Genomic DNA, 24,558 nt, shown 5'->3' on the forward strand with positions numbered 1-24,558 from the left:
GCTCTTTGTTGATGCACATGTTTCTCCCAAGTTGTCATACATAAAGCATAGGCACAAACCGTCAGGATTAGGGGGCTTAATTAAAATTTTATGCTGAGATGGAAGGGTTTCGGTCAGATGAGATACACAGCTCTATGTGGAAATGTCCCTCCACTGAGTGCATGTTGGTGTAGTTTCTCTGAATGACTGTTACAGCAGGTTGTTTGCCTCATGGCTTCTGCATTGTGTGACCTGATCAACACCCACTTTTATTTGAGTTGACCACTGACATAACATCAGAGCAAAAAGAAGAGAAAGCTGTTCTGTAGTGTCCTATTAGATTGTTTAGATTAAAGGAATAAGGCTGGCATATTGTTGTTTCAGGTACCAGTGAGATATGAAATCTGGTCCAGGAAGACCAGTTGAAGATCCATAACTAATGCAGGGTTATCATATGCTGTTGCAGTGTTTGTAAAAGATTTAAACTCTTGAGTTATTACTGTGGCAACTATTTTATATTTCATAAGAAAAACTGAATGGTTTAGTGGTCATCCACTTGGAAACGCACATGTTTTGCATCGTCTTGGCCGATCGTCCACATGGATCCTGTAAATGCAGTGCCTGTAGATGCATAATCGCACTTTTTTGAAACTTGGTCTCAGGATGGAAAAATCCGAAAACGCTGGCCTTTTGTCCTCGTGTGGACAGCAAATCGGCATACTTTGCCGCCAATGACGCCATCCCCCACCTCTCGACTTCAAGCCTTCAACCTCTTAACCCCGCGCCGTCTCATAACAACAACAACAACAACAATGGTGAACTACATGCTTGTGTTTGTGCCACAAAAGATATTGGGCCTATTATGGTTTCCCCCGTTCTGTAAAAGTAGCCGAGAACAGACAAACCTGAAACTGTCTCTGGACAGGGCCTGGCACTTTTCTAGTGGCCACTATAGAGGAAGGTGAGATGAAGGGTGTTCATTTGGTGGCAATCTACAGCCACACTGCAGGATGCCGCTAAATCCCCCACACTGGACCTTCAATACTGGGTTAGAGCCGTCCATGTTGTTAGAGCTGCCACATAACAAGAGAAAATCGCTACCTTTAGCACTGAATAACTATTGGCTGTACAACCCACATCATGTTTATTTTAAGATCAACATGGTTTGGAAGGTCTACGGCCACTTCCCTGCAGGACCAGGTGGTTGGTGTGAAAGGGGTGGGTGCTCTGTATGCAGCTGTCTCATGACGGAGGGAGATGAAAGCTACTGTCGACACCTTTGTCCCAACACACATTAAAGGTCCCTTTGAAGGGCGCGCCCTCTGTGACCACGCTGTGATGATGGTTTCGAGGGGAAGGAGTGGAGTGAACACAGCTGGACAGGCACACATTGATTGTAATCTCTCTCCCCCTCCCTCCCTCCCTCCCTCCCTCAACCATTATGAAATCCAATCAAAGGATGTATTATCTATAACACATTTTGACAATGAGTTTGAGGAGCATTTGGTAGAAAAAGTCACACACTTGAACATGTGTCGGTAAAATCTAGCGGCTCTTCTGCCCTTTCAGGCTCAACTTCTTCCATGATGTCCCTGATTTCCGGGTGCTTGCCTGTGGAGGTGACGGCACTGTAGGGTGGATCCTCGACTGTATAGGTAAAATGACCAACACCTACAACTCGGATAAATTAGTTCAGGCCATTATGAGGTTATGGTAACATTGTACTACACAAAACAGGGTCAGGCAGGTTGCAAACAATCCTCCAATTAGAAAATCGTTTGTGTCACAGAATATTTTTACCCTGACTGCTTATTATAAAATTCCATCAGTTTATAGACGCACTTTTTTGCTCAACTTTGACCGGTGTAATCCCTGCGATCCTGAACACACTGTTTTTTCAATACATTCAAAGATTTACAATTTTGCTGCACCCACTTCAAACAAAATGGTAGATGCATGGCTGAAAAGTTGGCATTGTTACATCCTGCCTGATCATTTGCCCTTTTGCCTTTCTTGCCACATCAGGCTTTGTTGTAACAGTATCGTCTTGTCCCCAGATCCAATAGCCTCCATATCTTGATGTCATTATAACTGATATAGATGGTGAAGATACCAAAATAAAGCTAAAGCTGTAATCAAATCAGAATTTTTCATTAGGTTGATCCCATCAGCCAGAAACAGTTGATTCAAGAGATTGATCTGTTTGTGTTTGTCTTCGCAGATAAGGCCAACTTTGCCAGGCACCCCCCTGTGGCCATCCTCCCTCTGGGCACAGGCAATGACCTGGCACGCTGCTTACGCTGGGGAGGAGGTGAGGCACTCAATCAGTCATCCGTATGTGTGTGTGTGTGTGTGTGTGTGTGTGTGTGTGTGTGTGTGTGTGTGTGTGTGTGTGTGTCTGTGTGTCTGTGTGGGTGTGTGGGTGTGGGTGTGTCTTGTTTGTCTAATCTTTCACAGTGCATCCATCCCCTGGCTATTTGTGAAACTTAAGAACAATAACAGTTAGAACCATTTTGCCGCACATGTCAAATTTGAATGCTGTGACAGTGTTGTTTAGTGCTCAACGACAGACTTTCCATTCAGTTAAAATTATTTTATGTATCGATGTGCTGTCTGATCTCATAGACAAACAAAAGAAAGTACCCTAAATCAAGAATGGAGGCCACAGCACTGACCTGCTAATGGCCCAGTCGTAAGTCACTGTGCACGGAAGTGTTATAACTGCTGTTCAGATAAACAGAATTTTAATGGAGATTCCTAAGTTTGGAGAAATGTGTGTAAAATGATGCACAAGACATCTCGAAATTTTCCATATGATGAAATGATGCAATCATAAAAAGAATGTAGAGTTGTGTTAAACATGTCATTCAGTGCAAACATTGTGGGCTTCAATTAATACTGTAGTCTGTAACTATTTTCTTGTTATATTTGCTAAAATTGTCATAATGATGTGACAGTAGAATAAGATACAGGTCATCAGTGTAAAAATCCACTGTCTGTGGCTCCACCCAGTGGCTGTAATTTGATTTGCAAGAATCCACCGCTCCCAGCTCAATACAACCAATCAGAGCCAAGGGGAGTGTCTGAGTGTAAATCACTTTCGTACACTGCTGGCAGCCCCCCTCCCTCACACAGGTGCAGTGCCTGCTCTTACCTGGTCAGATACTTTCAAGCTCAAACTGTAAACAATGCACAGGCAATGACAACAGTAGAGCTGAAAAATACCCCACCACTGCCCATGTCAAAGAGAAGACATAAGAAGACTGATGAAGAAAAGCAGTGTAAAAAGTAAAAATTGGACCGAGCCAGAGAGAAAACAAGGATAAATATCGGAGCATAATTTCAGAGGTGGAGGGAGCTGCAGGATTTGTAAGCGACACAAAGTTAGCTGTTTTCTGCTGGACAAGTAAGGACTGCTGCGTCATATATGTTTAATTCTATGTTTTAACCACAAGGCTATGGCGGCGGTGGTTACAGAAATACTCACAATAGCACATATGGCAGTGCAATGTTGCGGTTGAGCTAAGTAGCTTGTTGCTAAGTCTAGCTTATTAGCTTGTATGCTAACTCCTGTGTTTAGCTCTAACTTTATGGCTACTGGTTAGCATGAGTCTTTCAAGTGACTGGGCAGTTCTATTGTTAGTTTGTGTTCAGGAGGCTCTGAAGTGGTTGAATTGGTTTACATAAATAACATCACTCATGCTTCAGAGAGGCAGCATGACGTTGCACCGGGTAATGATTACCTGGTAACTCCATCTAACATGATGTGAGGAATATTGTTTGTTAGTCGGGATGTCTACAGTGATCTGCTTGAGGCAATCGTCATCATAATTTAGTTGTTTTGGTTGGTCTTGGTTATCTGGCGTCCTCTGTTACCATGGTTACAAGCCTGCTGGTGTACAGCAGGCTCCTCTGTGGGGAGGGGCTTTGAAGACAGGGCTGCTGGTAGCAGAGAGAAAGAAGGAGGGACCTGGGAGCTGTATCATTCAAATATTCCACTAATATTCCACTATTCCACCTTTTTCTCAAAACTCCAGACTGCAGCTTTAAGGAAATAAGGGAAATACTTAAAAGGAGTTGATTTTAATGTGTCAATATTAAAACCCTTGTCTCTAATAATGAGGAAATTACAAAGGGGTGGATCTGTCCTATTTTTAAAGGTGAAGACAATATCAGATATCAACTTGGCTCATTAAGACAGAACAGGTTTAAATGAGTTCTTGATTAACTTGACAGCAGTCTAAACACTCTGTCAGGGTTCATTTTAGTGCCTCAAGTATGACTGTAGTTTGAGGAAAGGTCTCTGTTGCATACTAGAATACAAACACACGCATGTTTCTTCATGTTTGTAGGAAATGAAAGATTGATAGATGAGAGCTCTTATGTGTCAAATTAAAAACTGTTAATATGCAGAGCACTTGTGCTGGAAATCCTCTGCCAGCCATTGATTTGTTACAGCACTTTGGGCAAGTAATTAGAACTGCTGGTTGTGACTGCTTGATTGTTGCCTCTTGGAGGACCAGCAGAGCATTTACCCAGGCTTCAGCATCATTTTGTCAGCAAGCTGCCAGGTCCAGAGGACTTTGGGACTACAGATGAAAAGATCATCTTTCTGGGAAATAAATAGTGATGTAAGAGCTGTAGTGTGAGCAGACATTTAGCCAGATGAATATTTACCTTGGCAGACAGTGTAAGCGAGGGTGACGTGTATCCAAAAGTGAAGAGTCAGTTGCTAGCGATGCTAACAGCCTTGGCTCTCAGGATGACAAGTCTCAGTGGGTTTGGCCAGACAGATATATTTCAACTACTATAGGATAGATTGGCATGACATTTGTACAGACATTCATGGTCTCCAGACGATGAATCCTACTCAGGGCCATTCCTGACATTTAACTCATCCTGTGAGATACCTCAACAAATCATATAATGCATTGGCACAAAACACTTGGACAAACTTTTGTGGTCTCCAGATGATGAATCCTGACTTTCCTTTTCCACCAGTAGGTTCACATATTTAAATATCTTGGTAACTATCAGATGGATTGCCCTGAGAGTTGGATCCCATTCATGTCCCTCTTAGGATTAATAGTAATGATGTTTCTGACAAGGTTTCTGTCACAGCAGGAGTACAACCATGACTCACAGTTCACAGTTGAAATCTCCAAAAAAAGCCATTGTTACTGAAGGCAGGTTCGGCACGCAGGATATCAGTCAGCAAAGGCAACCACAGAGTGCAAGGCTAAAGCAGAGTAACATCCAGAAACAGGGTAAAACAAATGCCAGGAGGGTAACACAAAAAAGTAAATACTGGAACAATTGCTGCAAGGGTGAAAACCAACTGGCGAAGGGAGCAGGGAGCACATCGATTACACAAGGGAGGCAAAGATAATTGGGTACAGATGAAACACATCAGGGAGGGGCAGACAGTCACAACGGCAGGAAACACAAAAGGGCAGGAGATGATCTGAGAGATGAGAGGAGAGATAGACACCAAAATAAAACAGGAAACAGACATGAAAAAATGAGAAAAAACTGAAACGTGACCTTATGACAGTTTCATGACTTCTCTTCTACCACCATCCTAAGCATGCTCAGCACCCCCTGCAGTTCACACCACAGCAGCCTAAACACACTGCACTCATTCAAATGAATAGGGTGGTGTTTTTCGCAGCACCTGAAAAGCGTCTTTTGATGTCCCATGTTGTCAACTTTAGATTTTAGACTGTGGAATAAAGGGCGTTTTAGTGTGTGATACATAGATGCACAACATATAAATGTGTAAGTGTGCGCACATCTTCAGAATAAATGTGATGAGGGACAATTGTTTTTATAATGTGAAAAGGAAATTATTTTTCTCTGAAATTGCAATTATTTCTTAAGAGTGTCAGTGTGTCAGAAAATGTGTACATGCAAACACGCTCATATTTCACACATGATGCTCCCAATGCGATGGTACTCATTAATGCCTCACGCCCTCGTGACACCTTTGGAACATACTTCCGCCTCTGATCGCTATTAACATGCCTGGCTGCTGAAGCGGGCTGTCAGCTGCAGAACAAAACCAGAGAGCTCCCCGGGGTGCTGTCAGGCCCGGGCCGTATTCTCAGTTCGGAGGTGGTGGGGGTGGCAGTGTCTATGAAATGGCAGCCTAATCAGTGCCACTGTGTTTCATGTCTGAACCCATATAATTCACCATTTCACCAGTTAAATGCAGGGGTTTGAATTTGAATAGGGTGAAACACTAATTTCTGAAACCACTCATTAAAGCCTCTGCCAGTTTTTGCTCACGTTAACTCAGATTAGGGTGGATTTACTTTCATTTAATTCAAGACATTTGAAAACTAAATCTTCATCTCAGTCAGTGTTCCAGCTCATCCCAAATATGTTGGGGTAAACGTAGGTGCTCTGTGCAGGCCAAAGCATTTATCCATTGGCCTGGCTTTATTCTGTAACTGCATGTTGTTGCCTGATCATTTCAGCACTGAAGCACTGAAGTTGCCCTTGTATTGCCTGATTAGCATGAGCTGTTTTTAATATGCTTTACAATAGCTCATTTTCATTGAAATATTTCTATTTATGCAGGTGTACAGCGCAGACATCATGACCTGTCATTTATCACCGTTACTCTACTGATTTCACTCAAACAAACCACCTAACTGTGTCACCATTAACCAAAAGTGGTCAGTTCCTTGATATTAATGCTGAAGCAAACCATGTACACAGCTGTAGATGGTGGTGTAATTTTTCTGCAAATGATGTTTCCTTTCAGTTGTTTGCCCCAGTGCATTGCTTGCATTTTTACCCTTTGCACTTCTCTCTGGCTGTTCCCGGCAGGTTATGAGGGTGGCAGCTTGCTGAAGTTCCTTCGGGACATCGAGCACAGTACAGAGGTGGTGCTGGACCGCTGGAACATAGACATTGTCCCTGATGACAAGGAGGAAAAGGGAGACCCTGTCCCTTACTGCATCGTCAACAACTACTTCTCCATTGGCGTGGTAAGGACACTGGTAACGAGAATAACTTTACAGATGACTTACAGATTTAAATTCCATTGTTGTCACTATGGTTAGTGTTTACTAAATATGTTTACAATGACTAAAATATATTGCTATGTACATTTTTAAAACAAAACAATTGATCATCTGCTTCAGACAGGACCAAAAGGTATTGGTTAATTATTTAGCTAAATCAGCGTAAACAAAATGTCTTTATCTTGGCACTACTTAAGCCTAATATAAATTTAATAAGTGAGTTATATAAAAATTCAACATACACGGAATGATTGAAGAAACTAGCTATAGTGACTAACTGCTTCTTGTACCAGGATGTAAACATATTCTACATTTTAACATTGGCTGTTTTGAGGATTAATTCACTTTTGGAGCCACCCTCAAGTGCTTTTCAGTAGTTTCATGTTGGCTTAATTTTCTTGCCCTGGAGGTTGCTGCTCTGTTGCTCTCTGACCACCTCCAAGCCTGGAGTGAACACATGCCTGGGCATGTTCTCCTCCGTTAATCTTATCTTAAAAACGAACAATTTACAACAACAGAGCTATAAAGACTTAAAGTTCAGCTAACCATCTAATCTCAAGAATACTGTATGTCAATTGGAGCCAGCGGTGACCAGTGTTTGTACAACTATAACCAATTTAACAAAACAAATGTAATATACAACATAACATTATATATATATATTATATTTGGATTTTTTGATTAATAGTTTAATGTATATCAGAGATAAAAATCCAGCCCCCAAAGTGTCTGAGACATAGTTATAACAATAACAGCATGGTGACAGAGATGATTTGGTCTTTGTGGACAGGGGCAATTAGTAGATTCATCAGTGAATTTCTGCTCCCTCATGGGCAGGTTTCATCTTTTAATTGGAGGAAAGAAACATGCTGCCAGGTTCCAGTTGCTTAGCAACCTTTTTATCTTGTCCTGATGGAGATGCCAGTGTTAAGGCTCAGGGACGTTTATTCAGAGGTGACAAACTAGGCCGTCATGAAGTTATCACAGTGTTGGCCCTGCTGATTTAACTTCAGTGCCGTCAATTAGAGGATGTGTACCGTACTGCAAGTCGGTGAAATGTGTTTCTTTGGTAATACTTTATGGTGATATGGCAACCATAGGGAGTCACAAAGTTTTCAAACCTCATCACTCCTATATTGTTGTTCGGACGCACAAAAATGAATTTGAGACTACAATTTAACCATCAGCTCATGTACTACAACAATTCATAGCTGTTTAAATGAATTCGACTGTCATCAAAGTACAGTTGTTGCAGGCATCCTAGAAATAGTTAACACGCAACCTTTTCCAATCCAACTTGTAGATGGAAGCAGAGTAAATATTTCAGTGTAGCAGTGGGAACCAGACTGTTAACCTTGGTGATTTTCCAAACTTTGAGCTGAGTCATCACCATAACAGCAAGAGGAGGCGCCATCTGATGTTATTTTTCTTGAACATTCCAACTCCATTAAGCTAATGAATACAAATAACAGCTGATTAGACGTACAGTGCTGTACTTATGAGTATAAATAAACAGAACTGACATAAGTGTGAAGAGGACATATGTGCACAGGTAGAAGTTAGAGAGTTTTGGCAAGAAGAGGATCAACCACGGTGATGTTATACAACGGCATCCCTGCTGATACCTGCATATGTGTCAGTGTAGACACACAGTAAGCAGTATACCACACAGAGGAGGCCAGTGACATACTCAAATATATGTCTCTGGTTGACATTTGTGGATTCATATATATTCATTGTCCTGTCTACATATTTCTAATTAGAGATGCAGCATGTGAATCGATCTTCCAAACAATAAGTTCTTCCTGTCAAAACTGGGCAAAGTCAGGAGAGAGCAGTGCTCTCCTTGTGGCCTGGATGGTACTGACAGTGTGTTCAATTGAAGTGTGTAATAATATTTGACAGACTGTTTGCGTTTGATGATGCATATTGCTATATTTTGTCTCTTTCAATTCTTACATTTAACAGTTAGTCTGTAATCATAGACAATAGTCTCCATAATTGGAGAGGGGCTGCCTAGATTAAAGATAATACTTACTACAGCTTTTTTAGGTGAGGGTGCTTGAAAATAAAATTATTTCCAGTGTGTGCAACTCCACATTTAGCACTGTACTTATTTTGCTTTTACTTTTTTCAATTTGTATAATGAAATCCATAATATTATCATATTTTCAGAAAATATTCATCATGAGTAATATGTGCATTTATGTGTTTATTTATACATTTTTAAATACTTATCAATATACAACCAATATATTATCAGAATGTACGAAATTTAAAATTTCTAGATATTAATTTACATTTTGAATATAGTAGACTGTGCTTTTAGGGAAGTGTCATGCTTGTTTCATAAGGGAACAAAAGTTTTGAATCTATTTCGTACCTCATAAAACATTTGTGAAGTTGATTTGAGTTCTTGTATTGTTAACATCCAAGTCTGCCAGATTGCAGTCCTCTTCTTCACTGTCCCTGCTGGAACATTGCAGCTTTTACTGGCATGTCACCACTCTCTGTTGATCAGTGGAATAGAATGACATCATCGGCAGGAACGTGTGTCTCATGACCCATGTCCCTGCACATGTACAGTGTGTCCTTGTGCATGTGTACAAGACAACAAAACACAGACTCACTCTCCAAAAGCTTCTCATAGCAGCCAGTGAACCAGCTCCACCATCAAAAGGCACAACACCTGGTTGTATTATTAGGTTAAGGCAGGTTTTGTCTCTAATACTACTTTGACACTGAAATTAGCATGTATAAGACATTTTTTTGAAAATAGGTAAACCTGTGAATAATTCCTTTCACATGGCCAGGATGCAAGTCTGTTTTTTGTTTTTTTTTTCTGTGTCCCTGTCGTCATTCCAAGGCTGCTGGAAAAACAGGGAAAGGTAGAGAGCAGCGGATCATATTAGATTACATCCAGAAGGAGTAAAACTTGTTTAAAAGAAGATTTAATTAAATACTGAATTGGACATGTAGTTTTTTCTGGAGCTGATACGATGGAGAGTAAATATGCAGGTTCACGTGGATGTTGTGTTGACATCACAGCTAAGCCGAGACAGAGGCGATAAATACCCGTGACTGCTGCAGGTATTATTGCACTTATACAAGGACATTTGTATGTAGGCTTTTCAAACAGGCAGGTTTGAAGGGTAAACTCCTTTCACAAAAGGTTGCTTCTCCGTTTTTTTTCCCTTGTTCCCTTGTCACTCCCTATTATACTTATTGATAAAGCAAACTTGTAAAATCAATTAAACAAAACAAAGCACATGAAAAGACCAAAACTAACAATAAATTGTACTTTCTGTATCCAACGACTGATACATCTTCCTCCTCTGTGCAGCACAGCTCCATTGTGGCATTGTTCTAAAAACATGTGTGAGCCACACTGTTGTACTTGATGATGTCGATAAAAAATTCTGCACAACAACGTCTTTCATTAAACAACTATTTTATTTTGCTACACATTTTCAAAGGTTTTCATCCTCACACACGGGGTAAGGAAGTAATGAGAGGCCAGCTTACACATAGTTGGTCTTCATCTTTTCATAGGATATGACGACTGAAAGTCAAATAAAGCGTATCTTTTAATGTAAAGTATCGGTCCTCTGTGTGGAACTGCCACTGTTTTCCTTGGGTTGTGAAACACTCCAGTGTGGCCCGGCCATTACACACAGTGACAGATCGCTGTGCCTCTGAGAGCCATGGTGACAGATGGCTGAGTATCTGGGTGCACACGACACCTGAGCAAACCGATCTCTGACTCACGCCAATGATGTAGCCATTAGTAACCCTCAAATCTGCTTTACTAACCATACAGGGTTTGCGTTTCCTGCCATCCCATCACAGACCTTGCTACTCAGGGTTTGGTTGCTATGGAGACAGGAGGCTGGCAAGGCCGAATCTGAAAGCTTCCACAGTCATCTGTCCTTTATCTCACTGACTTAATTGTGGATGACATGGTGTGGAGCATGCGGTTGGCTCAGCCAAAGCCCTCAGAACTGTAAATCTGAGTGTATTATGTCATTTCTGTTTCAATTCATTCCATGTTTTAGATGAGATTTTATTTGTGGCCATGGTCAAGAGGACATTCTTTCTGTTTTGAAAGTAATAAATACAAATATTCTTACATTTGTAAAAAAAAAAAGAATTCAACATACTCGAAGTTGTGTACATCATCTTTATGGAAGATGAGGGTTTAGTGGGTTCAGCCATTGTGCTGTTGGCAGCAGGAACTGAGCAGTGGGCTCACTGTGGGGGCTGGCAGCACCACAGTTAAGCAATAAGAATATGTGTGAAGCCTCTGCCTCCTCTTCAGCTTCATAATTCACATTACTTTTAAAGTGTTAGTCTTTAAGCAGGCTTTCTGTTGAATTTATTTATTTATATATTTATATATATATATATATATATATATATATATATATATATATATATATATATAAATATAAAAACTGGACATAACAAATAATGGCAGTGGATAACCATGTGTGTACACATGCAGGTCAGTATCTGTGCTTTCACTTGACCTGCAGCATGGAAGGAATCTTGTGAGAGGAATTTGAGAGAAGGAAATCACACCATGTCAGCAGCCATTAAAGATGCCACCTCATGTTGCAGTGAGGAAGCTGATCCCTCCGCAGCGCGTGTCTCTGAGCAGGACTTTCTGTGGACGGATGCACAGGTGTAAATGTGTATGTGCATGTACTTGAATGCACATGACTGTTTGCGTGTGCCCTGCTGCAAGATGAGTCCTAGTGTTAATGGCCAGTTCCTAATGTGTACCACAATCCCTAACTTTGCCATAAGCCAGGGGAGTGTAAACTATCCTGTGCCTCTCATGATGGACATATAAGTCACTGCTAGCTGCTTCTCTCACCTGAAAGGCATCAAACATGAAGGGGTTAATGCTGTCCACTGGAGACATCATTGCAGCACTCTCGAATCCTAGTGCAGATAGGATTACAGAAGGCTAAACATGTTTTATTCTCAAGCAATCTCAACTTCAAGTCCATGAGAGGCTTTTCTGGAGCTATCAGTCGCCTCAGGCTATCTTCTGTCCCTTAGATCAAGTTTTACCAGTTGTCACGGATGTTTACATTTCTGTTTAAAGACTTTCAATTCTTTCAAAGTTTTTTTGTTTGTTTGTTTTTCTTTTTTACAGTTTGATTTCCAAGTAGAACATGGGTCAGTTAAAACATTGCACTGATTTTTGGCGTGGAGGGGTATACAGTATTAATATAACTATTAAATTAATTTATTAAAATCAAGTGCATAAACTGACAATACACTAACTCTGTGATTCTCAGAGTGTGTTCCAGGGCCCCCGGTGGGTCTTGAGGGTACTGCAGGTGGACCGCTGAAGGACATTTACAGTAGATGAGAATTTTCTTAATGAGTTTGGAATAAAAATATTTATGATTAACTTTTTACATCAGAAGTGATAACACAAGGTGGTCAATTTAAAAGTTTTTTCCATTTCGTATACCAATTCAGTGGTGCAGGGCTAAGGCTGCTAGGTGGCATTGCATTGTTCTTTTGAAATGGCTGCACTCGAAGAAAAAGATCATGCCACTTTGTCTTTTACCCAGACTAACAATATATTCCTTCTCAGCAGCCTCTGCATAACAACAAAGAGGAAAAAACTCAGTCAAACAAAACTTATCAAGAATAACAAAAAAAAAGCTATCATGCTACCGTTGCAGCAATACAGAGTAGGCTATAAATTATGAGTAGTCACTATCCTCTCGTCCGGCACAATGGTATCCTCTATCATCCTTTTCAGGCTAAGGAACAAACAATGGCCAACTGTCCGCCAATGTGAGCATCTGTGGCTCTAACTAGCCTTTGCTAGAGTCAGCCCCTGTCAGAGTGTGCTGAATCAGAGAGGAAAATCAGTGCCAATATACCCAATGTAGTACAGTTTCTCCATTTTTTCCTCACCTCCAGCTCTTTGTCAGTGCCATTTGTAACTTTTTATCAAACATGTTCGCAATACGAAGTGGCTATATTAGTGTGAGTGGTGTGAAGACTGCTTTATCATAACAACAGTTTGTCTGCAATGACAAATGTAGACTACCGCCACCTGCTGGTATGGAGAGTCATTTCCTCTCATGCAGGCGTACAATGTACATGCTAGTTGGCCATATGTTGTAGTCTTTGTGGTGTTTTCAAGTGCCACTTTTTGCTCAAGACACAGGTCATGTGAGGAGATACAACAGTCGGCCTTCATGGCTGCTGGTTGTTTAGTGTTGGTTTGGTGTTTTGGGCCATATCAGCCTTGCAACCATAGTCAACAAAGGAAAAATGTTTCTTAGTAAGTAGATCTGAGTCCTTCTGGCCCACGGTGATGCAACGTTAGAGTCCCTGCTTTAAACAAACATCCTGCCTCCATAACCCACTGAAGAGTAGATCTTCAATGTTTTTTTTTTTGTTTTTTTTTTTTTAAATCTTGATACTCAGTTGTGTTTGTTCTGCGTTAGATACATCCACTCTGAAAGCCTTTAAAAGTATCTAGCTCCAAGCTAACTTTCTTCCTCCCACCTCAAGCAAGCCATGCTCTGCTGTTTGCAGCCTGCTCTGGTTGTTTCTTGTACCTTATTCTTCTCAGGTCAGTGTAAAAGCTCCCCACAACTTATTTTCCTACATTTTCCTCTGCAGGCTTCAAAATTCTCTCTGTGAATTTGAAATCAAATTTCCTGTTCAAGTTTGCTCTCAACTCTGATGTGGTTTTCTTATTAAAGTATGAAAACTTTAAAGGCGTCACAGTGATACACTCCCTGACATTGCTGCCAGTGTGGTGCTTCTTGTGGGAGGGCAAGTGTTTGGAGACAGAATCCTATTAAATTTAACATAGTCCTGAACAGAGTGTGTTAGTGTTTGTTCAGGAAACAGGCAAGGCCACAAGGAGCAGAAAGTGTGCATATAAAATTATAAGTGTGTGTGTGTGCGCGTGCGTGTGTGTGTGTGCGTGTGTGCGCACGCGTGTGTGTGTGTGTGTGTGCGCGCGCGTGTGTGTGTGTGTGTGTGTGTGTGTTAGAGAGATGGAGTAGCGCTGGCACAGACTGAAGGTCACGGGAAGTATCAGTGACAGGAAGTAAGCGGCTGCCAGGTTCAGGCCAGGTTACCACGGTAATGAATGACCGTGCTGAGTGACACCTGGCTGGTCTTAAAGACGGGAGGAACGGCACTCAAAAACACACATGGTCAAACACGTGAAAAGATGGCTTAAAATCTCTGGTGTGTCTGCATAGCATTCAATATTCATGAATAAATTTAAAAAATAAAACTATGGCAACTAAGCCCCGCCTACCTCAAACCAGTAATATCCTTGAGGTCAAACAAATATGCTGAGTGACTAATCCTTTTCATAATATTCCTCACTGCCTTTGCTAGCATACTGCCACATTTCTTCGCACATTACCGCCTCTAGCTGTTCAACAGTGAATTGTTGTAAAACCTTGGGCGGGAATGTGTATATAGAGTCAAACTCCCTTCCCTTTTGGTGGACTACCATGTTGATAGCAAGACATGTATAAATGTATTCTGCTTTAATTCTGCCATGATTTACATGACTGTCATTTTAAAAGATAATTGTTGAATTCTGAAAATAGATCTCTCCTCCAGCTCAACCTCATAGTCCACTAACACCTGGCAGTTGGGGTCAACACTGCAGATCACTGCTACAGTCAGGATGATAAACAGCAGTGAGGACAAAATATTATATATATATATATATATATATATATATATATATATATATATATATATATATATATATATATATATATATATATATATATATATATATATATATATACACACACACACATATATATATATATGACATGATTTCAGCTGTTCATTTCTCCAGAAGGTCAGGCTCTGCACTCTGCAGCTGAATAATCGCTCTGGCCCCACCCCCTCCCCAGTCAGTATGTGTTGTAGATGCCATAACGGCAGAATTATATTTTATGCCACCGCAACCCATAACCAAAACTTTGCAGAGTCCACCACTTATATCAGTACTCATAAACTGTCCAAATCTCCTTTCACATAACTGCAGTTGTCAATGTGGCCAGACTTGATGTGATTTTCACATTTTGTGAAACAGCCATGAAAATGATTTTGTAAACTGAAAAACCTCATATGTGCAGTTCATGGCACAAATCAAACAGAATCAAAATCTCTCTCTCTTCCTTCAGAATCTCTCAGCATTAACCACCATCCACATTTTTTCAGAAACAAGGTCCCCAACGCTAAATAATCTTGCTCCATTATTAAACACTCCACTTCATATTCTCTGGGATCATTCAGTTGTCCACTCATTTCATACCTTCACTTTCTTTAACAGACTTTACATTTTCAAATATAAACTGAAAATGAACACACTCATTACAGCATTACGAGATCTTAACACAAATTTATGAAATATCAGGAAAGGTATGACTTAGAATCTCATAATTTTAGTTTACCATATTAGTATTTCTAACATTGCTAACCTTTCAAGTTCTTTTCTTTTCTTGGCATGAATGGGCATCCACAGTGAAAAGGATTAGATGTGTAGATTCCTTGTGATAGGATAAGTTGGTCTCAATCTCAGATGATTACTTCATTAATAAAGATGTATGTTTAACTTTCCAGTGTAACAGAATCATAAGCTATGAGAGATTAATGGCTGACTATAACAGATACCTCCTTGACATTAAGCTTACCAAGCCCTTTACCAGAGGCCAGTGAAACACAATAGGGCTGAACTGACAACCCATTTCTCCAACGGGTCCCGCTGAGGTGACATTTTCCATCCACTGTTTTTGCTGTTGTTTTTTTGTTGTTTGTCTCCCTCTTTTCCCTTCCTACTTTTCACATCACTCATCCAATAGCACCTCCCCTTGCCCCCCGCACACCACGTGCAAAACTTCAAACGGCAAGATCAAAACAACCTTCATCACACGGGCAACTATAGGCGACTGCAAATGTCACATACTGTTACAGCCAGATTTTTCAGGGGGACAATGCAGTAAAGTGAGACTGGTCAGTGACTGCCTGCAGCAGGGGACTGAGAGCAGCTTTAGTGACATGAAACAGCCCATCATGTTTTGGAAAGCTTCACAGCCACTTTGTGTCATTGTCTGGCCTTAATCCACACGCTGTGCTGAGAACACTGCCCACATTGTACCAAAATCAGGAAAACATAACTCCCTGTTTTGTTTCACATGTGACAGCGGCTCCTCGGGCAACTTGTGAACGACTTACCCTTACTGAATTGTTCCATGTTTTCCTTACTTTATGGACGCTTGTTGTTATGATGAGTAACCTTGCCAGGAGAACCAGCTTTTTAGTTTGAGCTCTGTGGGCAAAGTCAGCCTCTTGTGTCTGGGGATGATTGTAGAAAAATGGTTTACCTGTGATGTCTGCTCGCTCTCTCGGTTCCAATATCAAATTCTGAGCCAGTTAAAGCAGCAGATGCAGCTCTATTTTAAGATCTGATATTCGCTGATGCTGTGAGATCTCACAGTGTCTGGTTGAAGAGGTGCGTTGCAGCATGCCGGTAGCACCAGTGGATTTTGAGGGTGACGAGAGAGGATGTGTGTAATTGTCCACCTGTCTTGTCACAACCTTCCATTCTCCTTGTTGCACCTGCAACTGTCAGGCAGGGTGCCAGGCTGCCATCACAGATCACTTTGCCTGTCAAAGTTGCACGTGCAAGCTTCGGAGTAAATGCTCACCTCCTCACCAGAATCACAGAAAGAGAATTATCTGATCAAGATGCACTAGTACATTCATTTCCAGGATGTGGAACCACTGGAACAAAACACTTGTTGCCTCTTAAATGGCTGCTTGCTCATTTGCCTGTTATATCCTATTGGCAGCTTATCACCTCATGATGGGCCAGCTTGGTAGTGTTAACATACTGTGTAGAGTTTAAATATATCACACACAATCAGATTGTGTCCTTTATCTCCATCTCCATTTATTGAAATGTATTTTTAGGTTCCAAACCACTTTCATGGTCCACATTCATCTTTCCTTCCGTATAAAATGTACAAAACTTGTGTTTATGATAGTTTGAGTATCAGCAGAGGACTCATGTCTCCAGATTTACAGGTTATTGTTGAGATCCACTACTCTACTCAAAGGTAACCTTGCTTTATAGTTCTGAGATACTAAAAATGATGCAAAATAAACTTTAATACATTACTTGAGTCACATCACATAGATTTTAATCAGTAATGGTTGTTTAATGGTGAAGATTTTCACCTCAGGATCATTTGCGTTTATTTACATTACTTGTGTGAGTGCTTATTCGCCCCAAACAGCCAGATGAATTAACTGTACATTAGCTCTAAGATAGCGAGCAATGGCATGCATCAAGGGTATGTGTCTGTGTGTTGGATTCATGGTCAACCTCTCACTAAACTCGGGACTCACTGGAGACTCTGGTTCTCTCTCTTATTTATTAGTTTCTTTCTCCCCTCCAGCTCCAGTCAGCAGGCAATATTACTGAATATGAACACGGATCAGTGCTGCAGTCAGGTTGAATAACTCTCTCCTCCAGAGCTCGCCAGCTCTGAGTAGCTGAGCAAATGTCTTGGTGTATGCTTTGTTTTGTTAGAAAAGCCCAGAGTGGCTAAAATATGAATATCTAGATCAGAGACTGACATTAGAGAGACTCAGATAACGAACTGATGAGCTTTAGCCGATTTGTGATCTTAAATCCAGTGTAAAAGTGTGCCATGTGAAAAGTACAGTTTGAGCCTCACCCCCTTACTTATTCACCTCCTTTAAAATCATTAAGCCTTCAATTTGTCTAAAATTACAGATGCATGAGCACCATTTGCTTCTGCATATCTAAGTGTTGTTGCTGAATGGGAAGAAAATGATAAAATTATACCCTTAGTGGATGAGCTATATTCTGTGTGGTGTGGAAACTAAAGTGCCAGCTACCGTATAAAATCACATCTCCAAAAGATGGATGAAAATGAAAGATATATACTAGTGCATTAGGCAATTGAATCCCAGTTAGTTTAATTATATAAACCACCTGTTTGAAATGGAAGGCTAATTTACCTCCCTAATGTGTTTTTGCTGCCTATGACAGCTTACTGAATCAGAATGAGGTATTTGTATTGCAAGATTCCTTCACTATTTTCTGTCACCATATATAATGACAATCCAAGGTATTTGGCACAGAAAACAGATTTCTGTCATCATAATACTTGTCAGTAGTTTGTCTCACTGATTTGATGATGTCTTCATGCATTTATCGTCCTTACGCACTAACTGGTGGAAGTAAGTTGGCTGCGTCATGCGTCTTGTCTCTATTAAGCACAGATGATGTTGTTATACAATGACAGAGTGAAAGGATGACTCCTTATATCTGCCCTCATATGTTAACGTCATTACTGACACCACCAACACAATGACATTTTCAATCCACCGTGCTCTGGTGCTGCGTAACATCTCCATCACATCAGACATATGAAGGTATTACATCTGCGTTAGCAATGTTTCCTCAGACATATGGTCGATATATTCTCTGACGCTATATATGTAGAGCTTATTGTGCACTTCTGTACAGTTGCTGTTTATCTGTGACAGACAGATCACATCCTGAGGCCTCAGTGGAGATGACGCAGCTCTTTTCAGACTCATGGTCAAACTAAGGCTGCTCTGTTTAATTTGACCAAGTATGTTGTGTGTGAGCTATGTAAGCCAGTTTGTTATTGTGCTACTGTAGCCTGTATGATAAAATAACAGCATTCAGTTCAGACTTTAGCCCTACTGGAGGACAATAGCCAACACTTAGTGAGGTGCCTGTCTGAAAGATGCTTTAAGTCCAAATTCTACATCTAAATTAATTTGATTTGTTAAATACCATGAAAGCAACTTGAACATCTTAGTGTGAGACCTCTGTCATTTAACATAAGGAACTATTATAGGTGCTGTGACTGACAAGCATTTCTGTGATGGATGAATCAGGATAATAACACAAAAATGCCTGCATGGTTTAAGATCGATAATGCTGTTCTGACAGAGTGACCTCCTGGTGGTATGAGGTCACACTGGGGCTGCTCTTGTGACTGATCAGGATTGCATTCACCTCTGCCCCAGAGGTCAGAGGTTAAACACATGGGGAGGGGTGGAACAGTTCAAGCCTTAGCCATGCTCGGATAAACTTGTGACCTTTAGCTCTAGTCTATTTAGTGTTTTACACTGCCAACCAGCCTTAGGACTATTCACTTTTTGGGTCTGATTATAGTAGATTTGGCCAAATTACTGTTGGTTAGCCTCAAATTGTGGACTAGAATGCAACGTAGAAGGTGGAAAAAGCTAGTGCCACACACACTTGTGTTACTTGATATGTTACTACATACCTATATACTTAGTAGAGTTCAAAAACTATTTTTTTTAAAGGTATTTATTTTTCCTGATTAATGAACTAATTAAATTAGATTTTATTAAAAATGTGTGTATATATATATATATATATATATATATATATATATATATATATATATATATGTGTGTGTGTGTGTGTGTGTGTGTGTGTGTGTGTGTGTGTGTTGTTTTATTACTGTGCAAACAGTGTTTCCTTCAGAATGATAAGTAAGCTCAAACAGTTCCCTCTTGTCAGCGTAGTAACCTGGTTGAGATGAAATGTCCGTCACTATTGCTTTGCTGTAATTAAGAAGTAACTCTTTAAGGCAAAATACATTTGATGTTTACCTTTGTTACACCTCCAAATAACAATTATCTATTACTGGGCTTCTTTAAAATCCATCTGAGGCTTCCCTTTGCCTCATTGGCCTTTGTTGTGATGTGTCCTGTAAGTACATCCAATATACACCAGTAAAGGGCAGATAAAGTTCAAAATTTGACGGCGCACACCAACCAGGACTCTCAGACACCGGCAGATGATAATATTGGAGTCATGTGGATCCTTGCAGGAACACACAGATGCAAAGAGCATTAATTGGCATCGAGACAAACACCATCATTTCCCTAATTTCCCCTCTTTTAATGTTGGCACAGTCTCAGCGTTTGTACCTACAGCAAGCTGTGATAATGTTTAGGTTTTCCCCCAGGTAATGTTGTGTCTTTTACTGTCTCATACAGGATGCCTCCATCGCACATCGCTTTCATCTGATGCGGGAAAAGCACCCTGAGAAGTTCAACAGCAGGTGAGAGTATGCAATGTTTTGCAAAAAGCTGCAAGGAGTAAAACACACTGACCCTGAGCAGTCAATGAGAGGAGGGATAGTGGTATTTCACATGATGGTTTGCCAGTCAAAAAGACTAACTGTCTCAATACCATTAGCTAATAGGCAACCTCACAACCAACTAGTGACCCTGCACTTTCATCTGGAAACTCAATATTACACCGAGCCACAGTCAACGGCAATCGATGGTGGACAAAACCTGCCTGCATAGTGGAATCAATATATTGACAATGCTGCGTTGTGTTAAAACTGACCTGAGTTATGATAGAGTATGTGAAGCCCAAGTCCAACTCGCCTGGAGCAGTGGCTCCACAGTTGAACATAAGTGACATGAAGACTGTTAGTTTTCAGATAATTGTTTTGTTTGTTTCTTCAGGTGAATATCTCAATTAATTTTGAAAAGAGAAATGTGGCGGTCATCTGAAATAGTGCTGCCACGATGCAGGAGAAGAGAACGAAGGTTATGTTGTAGTTATGAAGTAAATGAAGGTTCGAGTCATTCTGATAGCAGGGAAGGTATCTTCAGATGGCAGGCTATTTGAAGATGCTATTCTGAAGATGCTTATTAATGGTTATATAGAGATCAACAGAAAGAGTATTCAGAGTCAGATGAGAACAAATACCTCAGTGATGAAGCAGCTCTGGCATAAAGCTCCTCCAGTGTGTTGTTTCATACAGCATGTCGGCACAGTGAAACCTAAAGAGGCATGACAGTACACATCATAAACTGACATCCGTGTGTATGTGTGCATGTATGGGCCGACTGTTATATACATATGGATGCTATTATAAAGTGTTGTGATTGAGATCTTGACCCATTATGTATCGTGGAATGTGACAAAGTTACATTTTTTGCTCTAAATTGCATAATTACATGATCGCCATCAGTAAACTGGACTCTGTAATCTGGACTCTCATGCACAGGGAGGGATGATGTTTTCTGGAGGAAAGTTCACTGAAGTCAGGATTGCTCACAGTCAAGGTGATTTTTTTCAATACAATTTGCCAGAGACAGTAACTACAACAACACAATGGTGGAAGGTGACAAAGACATGGGGAGTTAAAGTTTTTGCTCAAAATCACATCACTTAATCACCGCCATTTAAATTCGGGAGCCGCCTGGCTCTGCTGCTGTGGACAGACGCTGTTTTTTCAGTCAGTAGGACAGACAGGATGACAGACACTTTTAAGTTTTTAATTTACTGTATCAGCACTATGTACACTTCCCCATCACAGAGGCAATTTCTATACTTAAAAAACCTTCCAGGGAACACCAGTATCTCGCTGTTCACAGTGCTCGCAGGTGGTGATAATTATTTGAGTGTGACACATCACAGGCCCTGATTGACAGCCAGTGTGAAGGAGGATAACAAGGTGGAAAATGGATCGCTTTCCTGTGCAGAGCACTTCATCTCATTTTAATTTTGTGACCTGTGGGGTCTTAATGAGTGTTGCTGCCAGGGTGAGAATTTCCCACACTTCGGCCTTGATTCCCCATGAAAAAAAAAAAAAAAAAATCATCATACGGCCACAGTGGCCTTTGTGCCCCTGGCCCTGTCCAAGTTTGCAGAGTCAACAACGCCAGTGCAGAGTAGTGGGCTTGCCTTTAATAGAACTTCAGTGAGTTTGCGGTTTGCGCAGTTGGAGTCTCAACTTCACATCGATGATCACATGTGAAAGCCTCTCAAACAGAAGCAGCATCTCAAACCAGAAGAAAGGCACTTAGAGCACAGGTATGCAAGTGAGCTCAGCCAGTTTTGACATGATATGTAACTGACTTATATGGTAGGATTTAGTTTGGTAAAGCTGGAAATATAGTCACAGATTCAGACTTCCCAGATCAATAACAAACACAAACGACGGCTCTTTCCTACCATAGCAAGGTAGACAACGAGCTACAACCATATTTTCATCAAATGAGTGGTCCTCTGGGCTGGACATTAACACTGGTCTCTATGGTCAGCCGTCTGTGAGATGAGGGCGCAGGGGCCGTCTACAAAGTGCAACACCAAAAAGCGAAACTACAAAAAATATTCAGTAACTTCACTATTATTCAGTGTAGTGTCACCACAATTACTCCACACATAAGTGGTGTCCTGCTGGTTATTATATAACTGTTTGTTTGGAAAAAATGTGCTTTGCTATAATTTTGGGGAATTTCTACTGGGAGAAATATTCAATACCTTCACTAATATTCTCAGCGTAGTGTCAACAAAATCACCCAACCCTAACCCTACTTGAAAAAAGCTGTTTTCTAATGTAACATGAACTTGATATTGGTATTAAAAATGTCTTAATACATAATCTATGTCTTATTATAAATTAGGATGTTATGGTATCAATCTGAAAGGTAAATCACAGAATTTTACTCAATGGCCTTTGTGCCCTGTCATGTGGCCTTGGTGCCCCTAAAAAAAAAAGAAAGTGAAGACAAAATGGCCTTGCCCCTAAAATGACAAAATTCCAACCCTGGTTGCTGCCTTTATCCTGTTTTGGAAAGTTTCAGGTTAAATCATGAAACATTTTCTTTCACTTTCACTGTCTTTCTTCTTCATCTTTTCACTCTGAGAAATATTCACCAAATTGTATGTTATAGGGGCTACTTTTCACAGACATGAATTTAGGTGCGCACTAAAGTCTGAAAACCGCTGAGCTACCATGCAGCCATTGCTCTTTTCCTTAATTACAGCCAACATGGATGGACACTGTGGAACTTTTTGAAATGTGTGACTTTATGGAACTATTAAGTGACAAAACAGCGGCTGTTAGTTTTAGTCTATTCATGAGATTTTTTGAGCACGTCAACAATCAGCAGCCTTGAAATAGAAACGTTATCCACCTTCAGCCCAAAACCAACACCATCCACAAATATGAGATGTGAGGGGAAACACAGCCTTGATGTGTGACAGTGGAGAACAAACAGCAGCAGCATGCACATAGCCTCTGTGGAGACGTACTGTAGCCCTGAGGTGAATCACTGTTGGCTGACTTATGTGGCACAGCCTGTTGTCTTTGCTGGAGCTTCAGGCTGAGGTGTGTGTGTGTGTGTGTGTGTGTGTGTGTGTGTGTGTGTGTGTGTGTGTGAACAAACAATTGGTGTGTTTATGACCGTGTTCATGTTCTCAAGTGTCTCAGTGTGAAACTCTGTGCAAAGCTTTGGTGTCAGCAATAGGGATGCTTGCACACCAATCATTTGCTTAGAAGCTATTCTGTGTGTATTGCACACTGTGTGTTTGAGCCTGTTAATACCCTTTGTTGGCGTTTGTCCTGAGTGATCTGATCACAACTGGACAGCTCTGAGTCTGTCAGTTCACACCTGGCATTAGAATGCACCTCGACTCATCACTTCTGGTCGGATCTCACGCCCCTGATCTGTATGCAAAGTTAAAGCGAAACTCTCCGTAAAATGCAACCAAGGCTTTTTTGTGAATGTGCCCGAGTCAAACCTTCGTATAAAAGCATAATTACGATGAAAGAGCACCTTAACTGTCCTCCATGTTAAGTCGCATTCGGAAATCGATACTTCTCGGCTGGCAGGATGGCGGCTAGTGGAGCAAGCTGCTGCTAACATGAGTTGTTCAAAAAGGTTTTAGTGAACTCTGTGTACACAAACAATGTTCTCAATGCTCGTGTTCATGTGTGGAGACCCTGGTGATACTACGAGCAAAGTTTAATGTTGTGTTGAGCCCTCTTAGTGTTTTAAAAATAGAGATTTTAATGCTATCGCTAAAGTGCCCCAAGCACTCCCATTGAAAATGAATTCGACCCAAAAATGAAAATACGGTAAATCTTAAAAGTGCTTTTTTCCTCGTAATTATGCTTTTATATGAAGGTTTGACTCGGGTACCTTCACAAAAGAAGCCTAGGTTCCCTTTTTTACTTCACAAACTCTATCAAGATTCTCCAACTCACAAAACTGAGCATTTTTTTAAGGGTGTCTGAAGAGTTTCTTTGTATTTTTAGGACCCATGAGTACAAATCAGTGAGGGTGTGGCTCTGACGGTTTGAAGTCACCCACCCCCCACCTGGCACATGTGTGTGTCCTTGCACTTTGTGGAACTATTCAGTAAAGAATAAAGACTTGTTTTGAATTCCACACTGAGTCACATGGGAACTGGCCCTCTGTATGTTTATCTGGTGTGTCATGTTGTTTGCATGATGACAACATGTGTGCTGCTGCTTTTCCTCCACACATAATTAGTCTACATGCGGTGAAATAAAGGAGGAGGGGCTGGGAGAGTAGGAGAGAGATGGATTGTTTACTCTTTGAAATTCAATAATTAATGCTTGGGTTTCCATCTCTTCCATCTCACAGGCAGAAGGAA

At 40.8% G+C, this 24,558-nt stretch overlaps 1 protein-coding gene across 3 annotated transcripts in view; it reads left to right on the forward strand.

The window, feature by feature from the left end:
- The window catches only part of LOC119026113 (diacylglycerol kinase beta), a 121,333-nt gene that overhangs the window by 53,685 nt on the left and 43,090 nt on the right, over positions 1-24,558 (forward strand). For all 3 annotated transcript variants that reach the window (XM_037110228.1, XM_037110230.1, XM_037110229.1), the window contains 4 exons: positions 1,549-1,634; positions 2,201-2,290; positions 6,814-6,974; positions 20,130-20,194. In XM_037110228.1, coding sequence (XP_036966123.1) covers positions 1,549-1,634; positions 2,201-2,290; positions 6,814-6,974; positions 20,130-20,194 — 402 coding nt within the window. The remainder of the gene's footprint in view (positions 1-1,548; positions 1,635-2,200; positions 2,291-6,813; positions 6,975-20,129; positions 20,195-24,558) is intronic.

The sequence above is a fragment of the Acanthopagrus latus genome, chromosome 9 (genome assembly GCF_904848185.1).
Source record: "Acanthopagrus latus isolate v.2019 chromosome 9, fAcaLat1.1, whole genome shotgun sequence".
In the NCBI taxonomy this organism is placed as follows: Eukaryota; Metazoa; Chordata; class Actinopteri; order Spariformes; family Sparidae; genus Acanthopagrus; species Acanthopagrus latus.